This window comes from Drosophila mojavensis, unplaced genomic scaffold, assembly GCF_018153725.1.
Source record: "Drosophila mojavensis isolate 15081-1352.22 unplaced genomic scaffold, ASM1815372v1 contig_36, whole genome shotgun sequence".
Lineage (NCBI taxonomy): Eukaryota > Metazoa > Arthropoda > Insecta > Diptera > Drosophilidae > Drosophila > Drosophila mojavensis.
Genome location: NW_025318858.1, coordinates 16,030,664 through 16,053,907, shown reverse-complemented (window position 1 = coordinate 16,053,907; position 23,244 = coordinate 16,030,664). Strand labels below are relative to the sequence as shown.

Here is a 23,244-nt window from a genome sequence, read left to right as displayed (position 1 = left end):
GCAAAAATACGTAATATGAGTCATAAATTGAATTTACACAGCATTCGCGAAAATAGTCAGTTTAAAAATCGATAACTTTCCCCGTTATTTTGTTATCGATTAAGAACATTATCGAAAACCCATAATAGATTTATATCTGCTACATCCTTACGGCTAGAATCGCCAAATTTTAGTTGATCAGCATACATATGAATATAATATGAGTAATAAATTGACTTTACACAGCATTCGCGAAAATAGTCAGTCCTACGTTGATACGGTGCGTCGACTATTGATGATTTTAGTCCAGCTGCTGTGGATGGTGGAAAGCTATGGGGCTGGTTAGCCGGCAGTTAGCTTACATCACTACACTATACAACATAATTACAGTGCGTAGAGCGGCAAGAAAACATTCACTGGCCAGTGCAAGCGGAGAGAAACCCGTGATCGGCATTAAGACGAGGCTGTTATTAAGCTGATTGCCATTTGGGATAAGCATGCCCGAAATGGGCCTCGGTTATGTGTGGTTAGCACCTGAAAAGCCCCCAGCCAGGTGAATTGAGCACGACTTGCGATGCGATGCGATGCGGGACCTCGGGCCTCTCTAGATGAGACGAAGAGTTGATGTGCTGGCTGCCAATCGTGATGCACAACTGACAGCCAGGGCGTTACACAGTTCTTGATTCTCAGTTGAAATTCTGGCATATATTGCATACACACACATACTCAGACATACACACACACACACATGAATCTAACTGAACGGCAACAGCAACCCAATTTTGTGATCATTAATCATGAAATCCACTCACTTGGCCGAGCCGCGACTGTAGCAATGACCCATTGAGGCAGCCACTGCGCATGAGCGCGTAAACAAGCATAAATTAATACGGCAACTAATTTAATTAGCCATAAATCAACGAGTTTATTAAACAGTAGCCCCCAATCATGCCAAATGTATACAGCCATAAACTGCCGCAAATTGGCTAATGCAAACGGCGACCCCAAAGTAATGCCCCATGTGATTATTTATCTTACACTGCGTGCCGCCCACAAGCCTCGCAATTTGGCCCCAGCCTCTGTCTCCCGCTCCCTCTCTCACTCACTCTCGGTGGGTCTGCATGCACATTAAAAATCAGTTAAATTCAAATACGCCACAGACCCAAACACACACACACACATACACATGCACATACGAAACGGTCATAAACAATTTTCATGCATTTAGTCGGTCAGTTGGCACTGTCCGGGGACCAGAGACCAGTGACCAGATACTGTGGATCAGGGGGGGGGGGCGACTCCATGCTGCGAGTGGCCCAGTCGAGCCTGTCCGTCCACTCGCTGTGCGACCAAAAGGCATTTGACACATGAATTTCAAACATTTATGGTTATTATAAAGCATTTAAGATTATTATGCTTGCCATGGGCCATCAGTTACAATCGAGTGTATTTCGATTTTATATAATTTTGGCGTTGTCGTTTATGTCTTATGCTGCGTCGACACTTAAATTAAGTGCTAAAGCCAATTTGTCGGATATATTTTAGCTTAACTGAAATAACTCAACGAAAGCTGAAGTATATTCTATATAGGTGGATATACTTATCTATTAGATTCCGCATACATGTATGTTAGATAGTATATTCGAGTAATGCTTAAAAATATTCATATTAAAATACAAATTATTATTAAAAATTATATTTATATTTTTAAATTTAGTCATAAAATCTATTTTTTTAATATTTCCAGTCGATACAAAATAGAAAAAAATTTATTCGGAATTTAAAAAATTATTGCCCCTAATCTAAAATAATTAAAAACATAAACTCAAAATAGTTTCTGTATCCACGATATATTAAGTAATTAATTAAATATACAAGTGATTCAGAATTTAAGGCGAAATATATATTTTTTTTAATATTTTCAATAATAATGAGAATTTAAAAAAGTAGTAAAAAGTTAAAAATATGCATGTGTTTTTTTTTTAATTTTATTTAATTCAAGTTATATAAATAAATAAGAAAATCAATATAAAATTGAAATGTTAAATATTTCAATTTTAAAAAATAAAATGTTGCTATTCAAAATGAAAAATTATCAATTGTTTATTTTACAAAATTCGTTGTAAAATTTTATTATTCAGAGAAACTTTTTGAAATTGGTCGCCTTTAGAAACTTGATTGAATCGTTTAGTTAAAAAAAAAAAAAACTAGAAGAGCTTTTAGTTGTTTTGTTTAGTGAATGCCTTTGATATTATAAGCAACAAAATGAGTTGGCTAATTAGTAAAGGCGGCAGTAACATGTTGTGTCAGCACGCTCTGAATGATAAGTGTTGGGCTATTGAAATTCAAGTTTTCCCATTGCCGGCGCAAACGAAATTCGAAAACGAAATCTTGGCCGAGTTGACAAATAAGTTACGCTTAATTTTGTGGCAAGCGTTTATAAACCGAGACACGCAACACATTTAGACAGCAAAGCACCTAAAGCGAAGCCATTAAAAACGCCACACTCTGATCAAAAATTCAAAGACCGACCGAACCAAAAGCCGAAACCAAAGCGAAAACCAAAACCGAAACCAAATCCGAACCCTCGACAGAAACTGACGCGAGTGCCATAAACTTTGAATTTTACGACGCTGTGTGGTCTCATTTGACATATTGTGGGCTTTACGATTCCAAAATTAATGACGCCAAGGCAGGTAACGGGGCGCTTTGGATTTGGGGGCGCCCTCACTTGGGTCTTGGAAGCTCGGTTCGCTTCGGCTAGCTTGGCTGACTCTTGGCTGGTGCCATACCGGTTTTGTGTATTTTAAACGACATTCTCATCAGTTAATAAGACACATACCCATTTTTATGGCATTAAACGACGACAAGTGAAACATAAAATATATATTTACTTCATTTTTATGCGCTTGCGAGGCAACAGCGAACCCAATTTGCAATGCAAATGATCAAAGCGTTTGCTTAGTCCAGCAATCTTTGGGCTTTGAGAGTCGGTCGTCTAGTTCAAAACAAATTCATTGAAGTGTTGGCAAAAGTTTTCTGTATGTATGTATGTATGTATGTGTGTGTATGACTGTGTGTGTTTTTGTTGCTTTCGGTTTTCGGCAGCTGAAATAAATCGCAATCAGTCTAATTTACGATCTGAGCAACTTTACGTTCTGCGGAGCTTAAATTAAACAATTTAAATCTCATTTGGGCACATAAATTAAGCGCAAGAGTCAAACATCGAATTTATGATAAAACTGCATTTAACGCCAGATGAGCTAATTTAATGTCAACCTCGAGCCGATCGTAATAACGCGATATACGAACAAGTGCTAATTGCATTTAATATTTATTGATTTTGCATATTAATTAACTTTCGAATCTGTATACCCGATGTGTATATACTTATATAGACATGTGCAATCGGTTCAGCTTAATAGATTTATATTTCCTGTTCCCGAATCTACTTAAGGCATAAATTTGGGTCTTAAGTGCGTTCGCTTTTATTTACGGCATAATAACATTATTTACCTCAATCGAGAATCGCATTCGCATATAACAATATCAAATTCTATAAAGCTAATGGGCAAAACAGAAGCTAATAAAAATTCAATAATGCGACGAGTAGATACCCTATACTCAATTTTGATTTGATTGTATGATGTAAAGATATTTATAATTTGAATATGAGTCTCCTAAAGCTCAAATATCATTTAGAGTATTGGAATAATATTTTAAAAAGATTTTTCTACTATAAAAACTGAAATATTTAGTAATCTTTAGAATGTTGAATATATTAAGAGTGTTTTCTAGCAAAAGAAGAGTATAAATTTAACAAAAGTAGACGATAATTTCTATCAATTATTTTCATTTAAGCATTTCTTGATAACTTTTTTATATATGTACATTATTGATATAACTTGTGTATGTAGGAGTAAAATTTTCCTTACATTTCTCTTGATTGATAAAATTTTCATGTATATATAATCCACAAGAATTCAGTCTTCAAATTTCGAGGTTTTATCCTTTCAATCTCTATGCTCATTTTAATTTCTCTCTCAATCTTCTCATTTGATTCATGAAACAGGGGATAATTTTAACTCGTCAATCACTGTCAATCATTGGGGTTTCATAACATACCGCCGGTTTTTATATACTTCTAACCATTTTATGATTTATAATTCATATGATCAGTCATAGAAAATTGTCTATAAATATCAATGAAGCTAAGCAGTTGAAGTCAATCATAGTGGCTCAATACATCCAGCATTATGATCTAGCTACCTTCATGGCTGCGATCAAATCAAAGGCAATCATAAGGTAGAGTAGAGTAGAGCATCTATTTACATTTCAGCTCTCTAATATAATTTACGTTTCGAAGAGAGTCAATCACTCTCAATCATTCGTATTTTTAATAAAATTCAAACGCTTCCAGCATTAATGACCGAGTTGAGCTACCTTTTTAACACTGTCGAGCTGCTTATTTCATGAGTGCCTAAAATGATTTGATTTAAAGTTCTCGCATAATGTGCTTGATGGGCCCAGGGACATTTTGTGGACTGCTCGTCCCATATTCATAAATCAGCGCTTATTTCGCAGCATGAGAGTGAGAGTATAGCTGTGTGCGTGTGTGTGTGTGCGTGTGTATTGCTACCCCTGTTGGCAGCAATTTGTTGGGCAGACAGGCTGCATCCTTGCGTTATCCTGGCCGGCTCGTCCTCCTCCTTGTTGCTGTATTACAAATGACTGTGGAATATTTATAAGCATCATAAATTTAATTTATGTCGCCACTGCGCCCGCCGCGTTTATTGTGCGCATAATAAACGCTCTTCTCCATTTCGCACAGCCACCCCCCGACCGCCTCCTGCTCGCTCGCAGTTATCCGGCTATTGAAGTAATTTATTATTTTTATACGTTTCGTATATGTTTGCGTGTGTGTGTGTGTATGTGTATGAGTGTATTTGTTTGTGGCACGCATTTTATACATTATACATAAAATATAGTGCGAAAATTGCAGTTGCTATTATTTTTATTTATTACACTCGCATTTTTTGCGTCGCGCAATTCGAATTTGTGTGGTAAGTGATAAAAATGTTTCCTTTTTTTTCTAGGCTTTTGTTTTTGGTTTTGCCTCTGCTAATAGGGGTTGCTCTCTAGGCAGAGAGACACTAAATTATGCCGGTATTCGTGATACTCTTGATTTCTGAATCTGTTTCAGCTATCTGAAATTTATTATATTTCCAAATTCATATGCCTTTGATTTATTTTAGAAAAAATAATAATAAATTTATAATTCTATTTATGAATCTATTGAAGCAGCATTTTAGATTAGTTTAGAGAGCAGTTAGATAAACATACCAATGTGTAGAGTTGTTAAACATTAAATAAAGATACAATTGTTATTGCTCCATAAATATTAAAGTACCATATGGAATGTGTATTATTTTTCAATACATCGGCAGACAGACAATTGTTATGTGTTTTGAAACTGTAAACAAATAGAGAAAACTAAGCGCATATTTCACATCGGAAAAATATTGCAATTTATTTGGATATATAACAATAATATTTGGTAACCATGATGAGATCCCAAGGATCCATTCAACTCTGTTTCGTTGCTTACATTTTAATGATAGCTGTGTTCGTGTCCGCCGTAAGAGTGCTCATATCCAGCATCGTGTCCATGTCCAGCATCATGTCCGTGTCCGTGTCCATGTCCATGTCCATGTCCATGTCCATGTTCCTGCTTCAGCGAGAAGCCGTGAGAGCTGGAGCCATGATGTCCGCCCTCGTGGCCATGCGAGTGGTAGTGCTCATGGCCATGGCCAGAGTAGTCTGAGTGGCCTGACACGGAATGCTCCTCGAACTCGACTTTTCCACCTGTGTAGCCGCTGTGTCCGTGGTGGACGGGCACGTGGTGGTGCACCTTCTCGCGATGCACTTGCGCCTCGAAGCCCTTGTGCTTGTCGGCTGTGTAGTGGACAGTACGCTTGTGGCCATCGGCATCGATCAGCTCATAGTGTCCAGTCACCTTGTGGCCATCCCTTGACTCGCTTTGCTCCTTCACATCGCCCGTCTTGGGGTCCTTGACTCCGTACTTGAAGTGGTACTCGGCATGGGAGTCATGATGGTCGCCATGGTGCCCACCATGGTGCCCTCCATGGTGGTGATCCCCTCCGCCTCCATGGTGGCCTCCGTCATGGTGGTCGTCGTGGGAGACCAGGTGCACAGATGCGTGACTGGTGGCTCCGCCATGACCACCATGACCATCATGACCACCATGGAATGGTGCTGCTCGAACGAGCACAATGGTGAGCAAGGCAAAGGCGAAGGCAATGGAAATCTGCAGCAAAGGGGAGCTGTAAGTCAAAGGATTATAGATCCCTGTAGATCTTACCTTAGTGGCCATGGTGCTGCTGCAGACTTAAGCGTTGATCTGGCCTAGGCGTTCTTTGAACTCTGAACCCAAGCGAACTGTGCTTGAATTGAGTTCAACCGTTCGTATTTATAGTCAGAGCTTAGTCAGATGTGGAGCTACTTTCAAATTTAGATTTAGTTACGCCCTTTCTGGGCCGAGCTTGTAGTGAATGTAGCTGCGCTTATACTTTCGCTGCAGCAATTACCGGCGTGTTTGGCAAGGCTTTTTTTTTATTAATTTAAATGAAATCCACGGATAGTAATTCATTCCACAATTTATTGTGCCATCGATGGCCAATTTAAAATGACATTGTTTATGGCCGCCGTCGTCTCGTCGTCGTTTTCGTCGGCATAATCCCTGAGAGCTGAGCCCGATGCGAAGATGAGGCAGCAAACGAGCTTCAAGATTTATATGCCAGCCGCACGTTGAGTCGTTGACGTCAATCAGCCTGACAAAAAGTCATCAGAATAGCAGCGTGGACCTTGTCTCGATTCCTCGATGCCCCCAGATGATCGAGCCGAGTGGCCGTTGTGCCAGATCCCATCGCCTGGCCGTCGTCAGTGGCTCACTGGCTCAGTGGTGCGGTGGTGCAGTGGTGCAGTGGTGCGATAGCTGCTGGCTACTGCCTGTCAGAAGTCAATCGGCTGCCGTCTGTCAATGTCGTGTCGCCTTCATCAAAGGCTCAGCTCTGCTCTGCAGTCGCCCCTGGACAATGGAATTGAATGTCCGAAAGGACTCGATGCTCTGAGGGAGCTGTCAGCCCGAATACAATTTGCATTTGCATTTGATGCGTAAATTGGCTGCCAATGTGCAATTCCTTTACAACACATTGCGATTCTAATATAAATCTTCCTATCTAATTGTCTTGGGCGAATAGGTTAAATTGTGGGCGCTGATTAAAGCTTTACTTTAATTCTTTAATTTATGGACTTGACACACAATTGAAATAATATTTTTATTCATCAACTTTCACATGCAGTCGAGTCTCGATAATTCGTACCACGCTTAATCAAAAATCGCGATAAATCGTAAAAAAATTCTATCCCCTTGAAAGAAATTCGTTCTTAACAATTCTCGATGATTTGAATTTCTGTGTAAATCGAGGAAAACCCATTGCCTTTTCGAATTATCGGGATTCTATTGTATATATAACTAGAGTAGACAATGTCCACTCTTTCTTTCAATAATTAGTTGAGTTGGCGTATCTAAAGTTCGCCTAAAGAATGAAGCACTTCAGATATCATAATATGCTGAAATATGTCTAATAAAATATAATTTATACCCTGATTTTCCATTTCCAAAGGGTTTAAGGTATAATAAAAACAACTAAGTCATTCATACAATTTATCAACATTTTGTAATCTATTATAAAATACGGTTGATCCATAATATGTTCTAAGTGATCTGTCTTGTGAATCTAGATCGTAAACTTTTAAAAAATACAAATCTTTCTTAACTTTTCTCCCACGAAAGGAACAAAACTGTTTAAAAGGCATCCACTAAGGCAACTCGCTTAAATGATAAATGCAGAACATACGAGAAGTCTCGAGGCTGCTAAGGAAATTTCATATATTCAAATATTTATCACATGAGAGATAAATTCCAAATTGTAGTCGTTTTGCTGCATTACCGAGTATAACAAACATGAGAGTTCTGGAATTACTATTAGTATTATTATAATTTTTTTTTTTTATACCCTGAACCCATTGAAAATGGGAAATCAGGGTATAATGGTTTTGTGAAAAGTATGTAACAGGCAGAAGGAATCATCGCAGACCCCATAAAGTATATATATTCTTGATCAGGACGACGAGCTGAGTCGATATAGCCCTGTCCGTCTGTCCGTCCGTCCGTCCGTCCGTCCCTCCGTCCGTCCGTCCGTATGAGCAAAAGGATCTCAGAAGTTATAAGAGCTAGAGAGCTGAAATTTGGCATGCATTCTCGTGTATATCATAGGCAGTACAAGTTTGCTTTATTTTTTCGATAACTCATCCGATAACTTTTTTATCGAGAATAATCGAAAAATCGACATTGTTTTTTCAGCCTAATTTGAACACTTTTCAACCAGGAGACTTCAAATTTGCGTTGTATATAGAGTTAATGGATACAAAGATTTTATAATTTACAGATTTTGGATACCACGCCCCCTTCGCCCCCAATTCGTAAAAAACGCATTTCAAGTACTAGAGACTTGTGCTTTGGAATGTACACACATTTTAACTGTATGAACACATTCTGAAAGTTTCATACTCTTACTACAAGAGAAATTATTCAACTAATAAATTCTCATAATATTGCCCACACTGCAGCGCAGCCCAAGCGTAGCCGCTGCTTACTGCGCAGTTAGCAGAGCGCGTGCTTATAAGTGCATGTGTATGTATGTGTGCATAGAAGAAGTGCAGAATGATTAGAATATCAGCTTGGAGGGTTCAGGGTATCTCCCAGTCGAGCAGTCTCGACTGGAGCCTTCTTACTTGTTTTATTTATTTATATTTTTTTATCTATTGAGTTTTCTCTATCATCAGTGGCAATTGCTGGAGATTATGGAGTTCAATTGAAAGTGTAATTAAATAATTTATAATTAATTAATTCAAACCCAACAGCAAATAACATATACAAAATTAAATTAAATTCTTACAAATAACAAACACATATTACCTTCTAGGAAAAACGTTAAAGATGCAAATAAGCAAGTATTATGTAAATTATAAGAAAAATAAAACAACTTTTAATAATTAATCAATTTAAGCTTCTCTTAATTCTCGATTAATTTTAAGCTAATAAATAAAATAATAAATAAATAAAATATATAATTCTAATATTTATAATAATTTCTAATATTTATTTATTTCACTCTATTTATTATTGATATCAATTATTTTAAGTTTAGCCCAGCATCTTAACCGCATTCATCTTAGGCTAACAATAAATTGGTAGCTGACTGTGGCCCTCAGAGCAGCATTTCCATTTCCAAGTCGTTGTTGTTGTTGTTTGTGTGTTGTTCGTTGACGGTTCGGTAAGTTGGATCGGCAGCTTGGCTGCTTGGCAGCTTGGCTGCTGTCAGTGTCATTTCTGGCTGCGTTTTGTGGGCACATTTCGGCTGGTTGATTACTCATGTCAATCAGGATTCCAAACAGCGACGACATGCTGTCAATCCTTGTGTCATGGCCGCTGAAGTTGTTGCCATTGGAGTTGGACAACAAGTACGCTTGATTGTGCGGCCCAGAAGGCAAACAGTCCCAAAAGGAGCAAAACGAGACAGCCGAGCAGCCAAGCGAATTAAAATGAAATGAAAAGGAAAAAAAAACGCAAAAAAAAAACCTGTTGCCACAAAGGTGCACATGGCAGTACTTACTGTTGTTATTGTGGTTGTTGTTGTTGTTGATGTTGGATTGATGTGCATTGTATGTAAATTGGGCGGTCGTTTTCGCAGTTGATGCCCTGTCAAGGGATAATCAACAGCAGCAACAGCAACCGCAGCAGCCTGCCTGACGCAGGACATCGACATCCACGCATGCAACAAAGGGAACAACGTCAACAACTGCAACTCATTATGCAGACGCATAAAAATGTTGCCCTACCCCTGCAATGAATCGCCGCCGTATCGATTGATGGAAGGTAGCTGCTGTCCGGCTGATTGCTGCTGCTGTTGCTGCCGCTGCTGCTGTTGCTGCTGCTGTTGCTGCCGCTGCTGCTGTTGCTGCTGCTACTACTACTACTACTATAACGAGCGTCCAGAAATACTGCGCCAATGTACGATAATTTGCAACGAGAATTTCTCTGACAGCCCCCGCACTTTAATCGGCTTCGATCCGCACTCGAGTCACATAAATTGTTGCCTCCTGACATTTCGCGAACGTTTCAGAATTGAAAACGATGTTCGGCTTGTTGACAGATATTCGTTTGACAGACCGTCAACCGTCAACTGTCATTGCGAGGCGGCGTAAACTTTAACTGGAAGCCAAAAGCCGAAAGCCAAAAGCTGAAAACTGAAAACTGAAAACGGCTTACCGAACACTGAGAACTAAAGACCTTCGTCCACTAGGGCCTATCGAATCGACTGTCTTGCTCGTCCTGCGCTGACAATTTTCCATTGGCATCGTCATTATCATTCGTTTCGGACATCCTTAATGCAATTTACTGCATTGCCTTGAATTGCATTTATAGATTGGCTCCGTTGATGATCCATTATGCAGCCTCGTTGCCTTAATAATTTCTCAAACAATGAAGACGTAAAGAATTTCGCTTTGTATTATTTATGATATGTAACGCATAAAATAATTAGCTTTTCGTTAACAACTCTTGGGTCTATGGGATTTTAAAGAATTTAACTTTTTTTTAATATTATTAATAATTAATATTACTTCTATTATATATATAATATAAAATAAAATAAATATATTTATTAATATAAATAAATGTAGAATATTTTTTTTTCGAATTTTAAATATTTATATCACTTATTTATATTTTTTAATTAAACATTTTAACTTTTTTTCATTTTTTTTTTTTTAATTAAAAATTTAAACTATATGTAGCTCGAAAGGAAATCTATTTTCAATGAGCTATTTGCATCCTTTGAGAGCTGCAAGAGAAAATTGACAAACTTTGATTTATATGATAATCTATATTTGAATATATATTATAAATTATGAAATTTATTTAGGAATAACCTCAAAAGCTATAAACCATAGTTAATTTCATTTTAAAGACTCTTCTCGTACATAACTGCAAATACTATAGTAAAGTTTCTAATATCAAGTGCATAAAGCGCCTATTTAGTACTATCCAAGTGGCAATAGAGCTCTTGCAGGTCAAACAAAAAATAGTTAGCAAATTGCCAATAAATCAGCAAGAGGCGCAAGAAGCAAGAAATGTGTTAAGAATTTGTGGCCATAGCAACTGAACGACAGGCAAAAGGAAAAAGTTAGAATGCAAAACAACCGGATACCCTGTAATTTTTAGAATTGCAAATAGACAGTGATATATGGGAGACATAAAATAATATGTATAGCGTCTTCTTTTGTAAGCTATGATATATTAGGGAAATCATATGTAAATATAAAAATAAAAATTTTAAAAAATATATATGTAGGGTATTAAAAGAACTCAGTCATTAGATCAGCAGTACACTATGTGGGCCGAGAGGGAAGGAAAGAGAAAGAGAGAGAGAGAGGGAAAGCAGTTATCTGAAGTGAACTGGACTCTGAGGTAAGTCAAGATGCAGTGAGCGACATTTACAAATGACGACTTAACTGCTATTAGTAAATAAGAGAAAGTGAAGTGAGTATCCCGAGAGAGCGATGGAGACCGACAGCGAGAGCGCGAGAGAGAGAGATAGAGAGAGACAGAGGTGAGATTTTGTGAGATTTATTATATTTATAGGGTATTCACTGAACTCTTCCATTAGCTTAGCTGTAATTAGTAATTGAGAGAAACTAAAGTGAGTGGCCCAAGAGAGAGCGACAGATAGAGAGGGAGAGAGCAATTGCAGCTAGCTCAACTTGACTCTGAGGTAAGTTATGGTGCAGCGAGGTGTTGGCGAGAGTTCCCCATCGACTGGGCCCGTGTTGACAATCCTCGTCAATTAGGTTGTAATGCGTCTCTGGCAGCATCGCCGCTGTGTTCCGCAGTTGGCATTGACGCATTGCCTGACACATTATGATGCTTGATTTGTAGTCATCGCAATTTTGCCACCATTCGGAGTCGCGTTCGCATTTGCTCGTCCTCAGATGGCAATGCCGATGCCGATGCCGGCAATCTCGGCCGCGGTGTAATGCGAATTTTTCACTATGGACAAATGAGTTTGTCGCGGCCTTTTTGCGTTATAATTAGGCTTTTTGCTCGGTGCCGAGAAATATCTTACAACATTGTTGGCCTTTCCAGTTATTAATGGCTAACTCTGCACATGTCGGAATTCAACGTGTTTATCGCAATCGGAAATTGTTGTATTTCACTGCCATTCCCGTCGCATGGCTGGCCGTTTTTGCCGACGACTCTGCAAAAGGAGTTTGAGCGAACTCATTGAGATGATTAAATACTACAGAAATGCAAAAGGAAATTAATTCGAATGTCACAAAAGCGCACATATAAACATTTATAGATGTGTATTTATATATGTATGAGCTTTTTCTTATGTTGTGAACTTTAGCATTGGGGTAATATATACATATATATATGGTGCGGAGTTAATGAGGCCTTTATGCCTATATAATCAGTATATATTCAGCAGCATCAAGTGACGACTAGTCTGTGTCTAGTTTCTATGGCTGCCCATAAGTAAATGCACTTGTGAATCTCGGAGAATGTTCGATAAAGACAATTGGAATGTTGGACTTTTAGCTTATTGGAAGCAAGTTGGACATAAGTTGGAGTTGGAAGATAGCAGATTAATAACACAGAGTATTGGGGAGGTATCCAATATTTCTTTATATTGACTTGATGATATAGTGAAAGCTATAAACTATTTGAATCTTCTTCGATATAATAATGTAGAATATATAATGAATAAGCTGAAAAACTTATGTGTGGCTGCTGAAGGTTTCGAGATTAACGAGATTAACTATTGATCCTGATCATGATTTCCTATGTCGTCTAGATCAACTTAACTATTGAATTTGATTATGATTGCCTACATACCCTCGACCAGGCTTCACTTTGTTTATTTATACATTACATAGAAGATATTATACAATTGAATCAATAGTTGTAGAGTAATTAGATTTAAGATTGCTTTTATTTTATTTATTTAGTTTATTATTATTTTTTTTTAAGGTATTTTGTATTTTATTTAAATTTATTTATTTATTATTACTATTTATTTTTATACCCTGAACCCATTTTCAATGGGAAATCAGGGTATAATGGTTTTGTTGAAATGTATGTAACAGGGAGAAGGAGGCGTGGCAGACCCCACAAAGTATATATATTCTTGATCAGGGTGACGAGCTGAGTTGATTTGGCCCTGTCCGTCTGTCTGTCCGTCTGTCCGTCTGTCCGTCTGTCCGTATGTATGAACGCGTCGATTTCAGAAGATATAAGAGCTAGAGACTTCAAATTTTTTTTTAAATGTCCGTAATTACAGCGCGCATATCAAGTTTATCATTAAAAATCGATAACTCATCTCGATCTTTTTTTATCGATAAAAAACCTTATCGAAACCCAGTTATAAAATTATATCTTCTACACCTTTATTGCTAGAGTCTCCAAATTTTTAATGTATGCTTATATGCAATTTATACAATTTCGGTTTTTGTTAAAATTTACCCCCCACCTCTAAATTCACCCCCCTCACCCTCACTTTTGTAAAAAGCGTATTTCAAATACTAGAGACTTGTGCTTTGGCAATTACATGCATATTCATGTTATAATCATAATCTAAAAGTTTCATGAAGATCGTACGTCCATAAAAAAAAGTTATTAAACAATTAAGTTCTCATAGTAAGCGCACACTGCAGCCCATGCGTGTTTATGCGTGGTTGCTTGTGTGTGTATGTGTTTGTGTATGTGTGTGTGTGTATGCGTTTGTGTATGTATGCGTGTGTGTGTGTATGTGTGTCTGTATGCGTGTGTGTATGTATACCTGTGTGTGCGTACGTGCGTGTGTGTGTGTGTGTGTGTGCGTGTTTCTTGTGTAAGCTGAAAGTCGCGAAAAAGTATTGAAATATCTATTGCTCCAAGGGTTCAGGGGATCTCGTAGTCGAGCAGTCTCGACTAGAGCTTTCTTACTTGTTTTATTTTTTTATTATTCAATCATTTTATTTATTTTATTTTATTTTTTTTGAGAGTTTTTTCTGAATTGGCAATGCAAATTATTTAAATATAATCTAAATATAACATAATTTCTTTATATACCATATTTAACTATTGTAGGCTAACTATTTGAATTGATCTAAGCTTTTAAATTTGATTGGACAGTAATATGAACAGCCCGAAAAGACTATTTTAAATCTTTACGAGTTATTCATAAATCTCATTAAAATATTATTAAATATCAATATGAATAAATCTCCAACTCTCTGCCCTAGTATTCTAACACTCAACTGACTCGAAATTCGAACAGTTTCAACGCTGATAGATCGATCAAATGGGGAACACTGGTAGCTGGCAGATGTAATCGGACGTGCTCTTGAATGCCCCTCGAGGCATTACAATTAATTTTTAAGAAACTATAAAAATTGACTAGCCTGCCGACTACTTATTTAGGTGCCCGGGTCGGAGTCGGAGTCGGTGTGGGAGTGGGAGACGGAGTCGGTGCCTTTGTGCGAATGAATAAAAGGCAGTTACTTTAATGAAATACATCTGTTCGGAGTTTGGTGGTTTTTGTCGGTGTTTCACACAAAAGCCAACAATTTATGATTAATCACAAGATCGATGAGAAAATTATGCTTATGACAATGAGCAAAGAAGGCGAACAGGCAAACGGACTGGCGGTGCTGGCGGGGCAAGCACAAAGCCAGCCATTAATCTGCATTTTCTAGGCCCCAGCGAGATGACAAAGCGCTTCTGGCGCATATAATTATTGGCTGCCGACAAAGATCAGATGGAAGAGAAGTCGCCAGTGGCAGGAAATGCCACTTAATTTGTTTTTCTTCTCTCTTTATCATTCCCAATCCCCATACCTTTTCCCATTCCCATTCCTATTCCCATTGCCATTCCCATTCCCTCAAATGCCTTAAGTATTGGTCAGTCAAAATGTCATTAATGGCAATTGCTCATAATGACTCCACGTCTTTGAGGCTCTGATCAGACCTCACTCAGTCAGCATGCATAATTTGTGCTCTATGTAAGTACAATGCGTGCTCGACTTCTGCTGATTATATTATCTGCGACGACAATTCAAGACAGTTGTAGATAATCAATTAACATAAGTTTCATTTTGATTCGATGTAGCTTGAATGTTATTAATGGAAATGGGAAGCTTTGATTATGGATCACATGCATTGAACACTGTATAAAGACCTCGATAGAAATCGTCGGCTCAATAAATGAGCTGCAAGTATTTGGTGATGTTTCTTTTATTTAATTTCATTGAAAAATATCATTGAAACTGTCATAAATTGAGCAATAGGTTATGAGATTGATATTCAAGAAAAAATAAAATATAATGGTATATTTTGTTTATCATGTTGCAGTTTTATATAATGCAATTATATCAAATGATACTGGCAAGATATTCGTATTAATTATTAAGTACATTTATTAATGTGAGATTTCGTGGGAATATGTAATGCAAATATGTATAAAGCAGTCATTACTATAAATTATTATTATTATTAATTAAATAAAAACATTATTAAATATAAATATATAAAAAGTATTTATGCTATAATTATTCCTAATTCCTAATTTTCTTTTATTATATATATATATATTTTTTATTATATATATATATATATATATATATATATATATATTATATATATATATATATAAATATATATATATATTTTTTTTAATTAAAACTTTGTAAATTTTATATATAATTATTATTATTATTTTATGCTTTTTAACTATGATATAATGTTTGGTAGTTATCTGTGATTTGTTTTTTAACAAACTTTTGATTGATAAGGAAAGTGTTGGACAAAAACCATGTTATCTATAAAATTTGCTATTATTATTATGTTTTTTTTTTTTTTTTTTTTTTTTTTTTTTTCAAATTTGAATTGATATTGTTTTAAAGTGAATTTTTCCCACTTGTCACTCCAGTGTATTTTATTTTAATGTAAATTTTTTATTTAAATTTGAGCGCTGTTCAGTCGGCCATTCCGCAATTACTTAAGCTCGTATGGAATTTTACTTTGAGCTATATTCAAGGAGCTTTGCCCATATATCGAGTGTAGTTCAACGCAAATAACTTTCTAGAGTAAATGAAATAATATAGTTGATTGTTTGCTTGGAGTGACAAAACATGCATCAATTAGCTCACACCTAAGTAGGGGAAAAGAGGCGGCACCGAGAAATGTATATGAGACCCTTTTAAGTAGAGAGGATAGTGGTTGGATTTGGAAATGTGCAAAAGAGGATATACAATACGGCGGAGAACAAAGGAGGCAGAGTGATGCATATCGGGTTACGACAAAACACTGTGCAACATCGAATTTCACAATTGTTGGCCCGTGAAAATTTGATCCAGCTGATTTGGCCAGAGATTAGACAGAACAAATATGTCGGCTACCAGAGAAAAAAATAAAAAGAGACAGATGAAGAAGAATACAAGTTGTTGGCTTTGTGTTCGGTGCCCGGGCCGAACTACTGGATTTGTGCGATGCTTATCTTAATTCGTTTGTTTTCATCAAATTACAAAATTGCGTGTGATAACAATCAGAAGTTGAGTCAGTACCTACAGCTAATCCCTGACATGTGACAGTGGGAATGCTGTCCATCATGGAATTAGATATGATCATAAATGTGCAAAAGGAAATACGAAATGCGAGCACAGAGCCAAAGCTGTAGCCAGAGCCAGAGCCAGAGCCAGAGCCAGAGTCGGAGCTAGAGCCCTTAAAATCTACCCTCTAGGTAGCATTAAGTACCATTGTATAGCTGTCAGCAGGCTAAGCGCCCCTTTTTCTCACTTGTTGGTTTTCCGACAATTGTTCTGTATCTACGACTATTTTGTCAGTTGTTGTCTGTTGGCTGTCTCTCTGCCTGTACGCTCCGGTCGGCTTATTTAATGCATAAACAATTATTTCCATCAGGATTTCACAAAAAGTCGACAAAGGCAAACAATCCCGAATGCAATTCGAGTGAAACTCTGACAACAGCTGCCCCTTCAGTTGGCATTTTCAAACTGGATTTACTTGGATGTGTCTGTGTATTTGCCCAGTGATTAGCAGCAAGATTTCGCATTCAGCATTCAGCATTCTCTATTCTGTATTTTGTATTTTGCATTCTGCATGCAGTTCATTTCAACTGATGTTTGTTGCTCAAATTGAAAAATGAAAACCGCAAATATTTTTAGTGCTCTGACAAATGCAGAAACGTGTCTGTGCTTTGTGCGTTGGTAATTACTTAAAAATATTGTTTCGAGTCAAATGCGGGTATTAGGCACTGTTATAAGAATGGTAAGCCAGGCTCGCATTGCATGTTCGCTGGTGTGAGATATCCTGTTGTCGAACCTCGACTCGGCTCGGCTCGGCCAGCAGCAGTTCCTATTTGTATCGGATTACCTGACGCGCGCATTCGCTACATTTGGCAAATCACTGAGAGAGACGGGTCGGGCTGGGATGGGCCGGGCCGGGCCGGGCAACTAATTAGCTTCTGGCCAGTGGACAGGCTATCAATTTACCACAGAGCGCATCGGATAGCACATTTGTCCGAGTATGTTTATCGGCAAAAGGCGGCCGGAGCTTTGTGCTGTCCTGGCACCTTTTGGCCCATCATATGGGGCGCTAATCTCTGCCATACAGATTAACGCACAGCAACCAATTTTGTGTGTCCGACTGGCCAAATGACAGCCGCCAGAAGGCACAAATTTACGGCTTTCTGGGTAATTTGACACTCTGGCCAGTGTACAGCCCATAGCACCATTGAATCAGTGGACCAGAGGACCCGAGGACCAGAGGACCAGAGGACCATAGGGCCGCCTTCATTACGTCAGTCTGTTAAGCGGCGTTCGGGGTGCGGGGCTCGACCCTCGGCTTCGGGGTCAAGCTTGTGGTTACCGTCAATTGATCACAGACGTCTGCAGTTGTCATTTAATTTCCCACTCATGCCATCGGAAATAATGGGAGCTGGGTGTACGACAGTCCCCAGCCTTTCACTGGCAGCTAATGTGATTGACGGCGAACCGATTGATATGCCAATGTTTCCTTGAGGGAGCAACAGTTACTTATCAGAAAATATTTGAATTTGAATCTTCAGAAACATAAGATCTGCCGATACTTATATTTATTATTTTTTATGCGAAAGTATATTTTTTGCAAATACAATATTCTTATAATTCAATATTTTTACAAAAAAAAAAAAAAAAAAAAAATTGCTGTGGACCATTGAATTTAGCAACTTTTGACTTCTGAAAAAATAAATAAAAATCTTGCAGACCAGCTATACAACACCTAAATAAAAAATAAATATAATCCAAAAATTAAAATTGATATATTTACAAAATTGATTTAATTATTTCTTATTATTATATCTTTTCAAATTTAAGGTATTCTTAAGGGTTCTATGTACCTTTAATTAAAAAAAAATTAATATGTGCTTTGCAAAGTAGTTGGTTTCTTGAGGTATTTTGCCGAAATTTCTACTAAATTATATATTCATTGAAAGCATTCCATCTGTGAATTTTAACATGAACACAAATATGACAGTAAATTCAGGCAGACATAATGGGAAGTGTAGAAAAAATATATAGTCTGTATTTTATTAGCAGCTCAACTTTTAATCAAACTCCACAGCTCAGCTCAGTAAAGTATTGCAACTGATTTTTCTGCGAACTCTATATAAACTTATATTATACATACATATATAATTAAAGAGAAGGCTCGTTAATCAGATTTTTCAGATTTTTTGTGCCATGAAAATGATGTTCTTTTAGGCCAAGATTAAATTACCGTTTGAGAGTCAGTCCCAACGAGCGTCCATTGTAATGAGTGATTAAATAGGCGCAGACATGTCGTATAGGCCATTTCACGGTTGTGTTACTTCTGATTAAATGCTCATACAGCAATTTTTCAATCATTTGCTGTGAGTTATGTATGCAAGGGCATGGCCGTGGCCAGGACAAATAAGAGAGCAGCAAGAACAATTGAATATGGGAATTCGTGTGTGGCAGAAAAAACAGAACAGAAACAGAACGTAGCATAAAACCATTCGTCATTCGGGCATGCATGCATTCATATTTTCAATCATGTATTCAATGCAATGCGCACTGCCGCCGACTGGGCAGCCCATGGGCAGGGATTACGAGTGTGTATTTAAATAAAAGTCCAATGTTTACTGAATGCTCTGTTCGCATTCACGTTCGCATGCAGCTCGTTAGCTTAAGATATTGCGTATTGGTTATGTCGACAAAACCAGAAGGGAGAGGAGAGAGGAGAGAGAGATGAAATAAACGTTGTTAAATATTTGCATTTCTGGGGATGGTAATGGTCATGGGGCTGGCAATTGGGCTGGGGTTGCCGATGCCGATGGATGGATGGATGGATGGATGGATGGATGGGTGGCTTCAACGCATTGTGTGTCCGTCAATGTTGCTCTGTTGGCTCTTCAATCAATAAAATGTCAGAAATGCATTGCAGACAACAGAATACAGCAGCAGGGAGAAGCGAACAGCGAAAAGAGATACTGAATGACGTAGTGACTGCCGGAGCGACTCGATTGGTTGTCTGACTCCTAGGCATGCCTGATATATGGGCTTGTATTGACATGGACACAGTTCTTGACTTTTATTTTGTTGCTGCCCCTGCCCCTGCCCCTGCCCCAGTCAGGCGAGTAGCCAAACAGTGGAACAGTCGAGCAATCGAGCACCCAACAACCGACATCCAACATCATATGTCAATATGTCAGTCAGTCCAACTGTCAGCCAATGTTTGCATAACTCTGCTCAGTTTTGGATCTTTCGTGACGGCTGCTGCAGTTGCTTCTGATTTCCTTTGATCGCCTTAATTTACATAACTTTCCGACAAAGGCCTCGACTCAATTTGGGTTTGAGGTTTTCGTTTTCTCAGTTTTCAGTTTAGTTTTCAGCCCCCAATTGGTTTGTAAATTGCTGGCGCCGTCTGAATTTTGATTTGTTTGAAATGCTTACGCAAATATGAAAATAAGTAAAAGCCAAACACAGATAATAAAAAAAATAAAATAAACAAATACAACACATCAACACATTTTTCGACGATCTTCGTGGCGCACCCAGGGCATAGCTTAAAATCTGATAAGGCGACAGTACATAGAGCCGTTTAGCTTTCAGCTCACATATCATTTGCGAAAACCAATAAAACTCATATTAAATATCTGCCAGTTGTGACACCATCTGATAAAGCCGCCCGGCTCTAGCCCATGCCCATGCCCATGCCCAGGCCCATGCCCATAAATTAACCTTATTGAGATGCACGATTACAAGCAATTTACTGTTTATGCATGCCATTGAATATCCGATGTGGACTTTGGGTTTTTGGCTTTAAGAGCTCCGCATTTAATTACCCATAACGCCCGGAGTCGCCTTCTGCATTCCTAATTTCTCTCTCTCCCAATCTTGCGATTGATTCATTCACAGTCTGCGACACGCACATACGAATGATTCCGAGTATCTCTCGTCGACTTGGCTTGGCCAACCACTTGACAAACTGGCCAAAATGGATAGTAACGACTGTCGTAAAAACTTTGATGTCCCACTAATTGATCCGGTGAATACATCCGGGCAATAAAATCTGTTCACACAACAGCCACCCCAATGCAAACGATTTCGTTTCAGTTAGGTTTGACGGAATGTCTATAGAAAACAGAAATTAAGTCCGTATATTATTAGGCGGAGCCAGATAATGCCCTTAAAGCTTTCAATCTATTTAAATCTTTATTTATCAATGGGCGACTAAATTTGGTCTTCATTTCAATTTTATTTGAGGATTAGCAAATGTATCTGATTAAAATCTAAGAAATATCATACAAAGAGTATTTCAGTATCGCAAAAAAATAAAACTAAAATCTAAATTAAGTTTGTAATAATCTTAAGCCTTAATTTTTCTTTTTTTATATAATTAAATAAAGAATAACACGCAATGATTCAATTACATAAATGAATAAATTGATAGTTAAAGCTAATTAATTGAAATTAAATTAATTGAAGATGTTAAATATATTTGAATTTTTGGTAAAGAACAATTAAAAAAAAAAAAAAAATAAATAAATTTAAATAATATTAATTTTTAATGTATATATATATATATATATATATATAAACGAAAAACAAATTCAATTTATATTTAATAATATTAATTTTATTTAATATTTTTACTGCTTTATATAATTATTATTTAAGAATTTGTATTTTATGATATTATTAATTTTGATTATTTTATTTTATTTATTAAAAAACAATTAAAATCGTATTAAATTTATATTTATTCAATTTACTTTTTATTAGAAGCTTCCTTATGATGTCATATTTAATTAAGACAAATAAATAAATAAATTAATGTATATGTTTTTGAATGCGTTTTCAATTTATATTTTTGATATTAATTTTATTTATTAATCGGAGGTTCTTCATAATATTCTTGATACGATAAATATATTACTATTATTATTTTACTATTATTATTACTGAAAAACATTTTAAATCTATATTTTATACTAATATTCAATTTATTTTCTAATAGGCGCATTCAATAAATATTCTCTAACCATAAGAAATAATTTTTCTCAGTAGTCTCTTTAAGTTTTAGGTAAAACGATTTCTCTCCCTCTCTAAATCCACATAATTTATTCTTGAATTATTTGGATTACTACCTCTAATTCCACTCTATTCCTCAGAATCCTCACATGTATTTAGAGAGAGCTCATATGCATATGCTTGAAATGTAAAAAAAAGCCAAAAGGAAATCTATGTTTCATCTTTCGTCAGTTGTGTCACAGCTTATCGCTTTAGTCTCCCGGTAGCTGACACATGGCGGCTCTCACATAAATTTAACCTCCATGAGGGTTTAATTGGCTGTCTGCCATAATAAGCATCAACATATCATCGAGCTGAACTCGTTTGCCTCTCTGATGAGCTCCATTTTGAGTGCTCGAACCCTCAACGTGTGGCATTTTAGGTCTCTTTACATTTTTTTCTCTCTTGTTCATTATTTATTTTGAATTTGGAATTTGTTGTGTTTTCATTACTGGGCTGCTCTCTGGCTGCTTGCTTCCAGTGCCTCTCATCCTAAGAAAATAAAGAGAGCTGCTACAACCCCTGGACCGGAACAGAAACGTTCTTTTGTATCTATAAACAACAAGCTGCAGTTGTTTTTCCTGCTCTCGTTGTCGATGTTGTTCTTGGTGTTGTTGTTGCTGCTGCTGTTGCATTTAAGTACTTTGTGAAATTTTTGTCATTGTTTATTTGTTTAAGTGGTTCTGTGCACAGTGACTATCCATCTATTTGTGTTTATCCTGATCCCAGGGCTGGTCGCCCTGGCACATATGCTAGCATTTTGTTGTCCTGTTGTCACAGCGCTTCTTCTTCGTCATCATCATCATCGTCTTCTCTGAGGTCCATTCATATTTTCATTACAATCTCGAGTGGTTTCATTTATTTTGTTTATTTAGTCTGCGCTGCCGTCTCCATTCATTGTTTGCCCTGCCTAGCCTAGGCCAAGAGTGTGGTCCACACACTAGTTTCGTCACATGAACATGAACCAGCTCCAGCGGAAGCTATAAATTGTGAACAGGTTCTCCTCTTAACTGCTGGCAAGCGCAGTGGCAATACATTTTAACTACCTAACTGTCTAGACTCTTTCGTGAGTTTTCTCCAGTGCATTTCCACGAACTTCTGACCGTCTATTTTCGTCTATCAACTCTCAACTTTGTTCCACAAATTCATTCATAAACAACAACAAAACCGAATTAAGCCCCCGGGCTAAATAATAACTCTTTCGTTTTGATAATTGCTTCTCGGTACTCGTAAAACGTGTAGCACTCGACTCTTGATCAAATTTCCAAAGCTGTGCACGTCTTTGCCTGGAAAACGGTGCTGCATATTCGTCGATTCGACGAAATTTTCTCTTGACTTGAGGAAGATATTGTTCTACTACTTGTACTATCAATAATCTAATGCGTAATCGCCGGCACGTTCGCACTTTTATTTATTAGGAAATAGGGAAAAGAGAGAGCAAGGGGTTGACACAAGCTGAGACCGGCGCCCATGGCATGGGGTATATGCT

At 37.3% G+C, this 23,244-nt stretch overlaps 1 protein-coding gene across 1 annotated transcript; it reads right to left on the bottom strand.

The window, feature by feature from the left end:
• Nucleotides 1–5,588: 5,588 nt before the first annotated feature.
• On the bottom strand, nucleotides 5,589–6,504 carry LOC6576961 (histidine-rich glycoprotein). Its single transcript, XM_002002901.3, has 2 exons — nucleotides 6,362–6,504; nucleotides 5,589–6,307 (listed from the first exon to the last, which is right to left on the bottom strand). Exons 1-2 carry the CDS (start codon nucleotides 6,371–6,373, stop codon nucleotides 5,591–5,593), a joined length of 729 nt encoding a protein of 242 aa, XP_002002937.1. The 5' UTR covers nucleotides 6,374–6,504; the 3' UTR covers nucleotides 5,589–5,590.
• Between the last annotated feature and the right edge of the window lie 16,740 nt (nucleotides 6,505–23,244).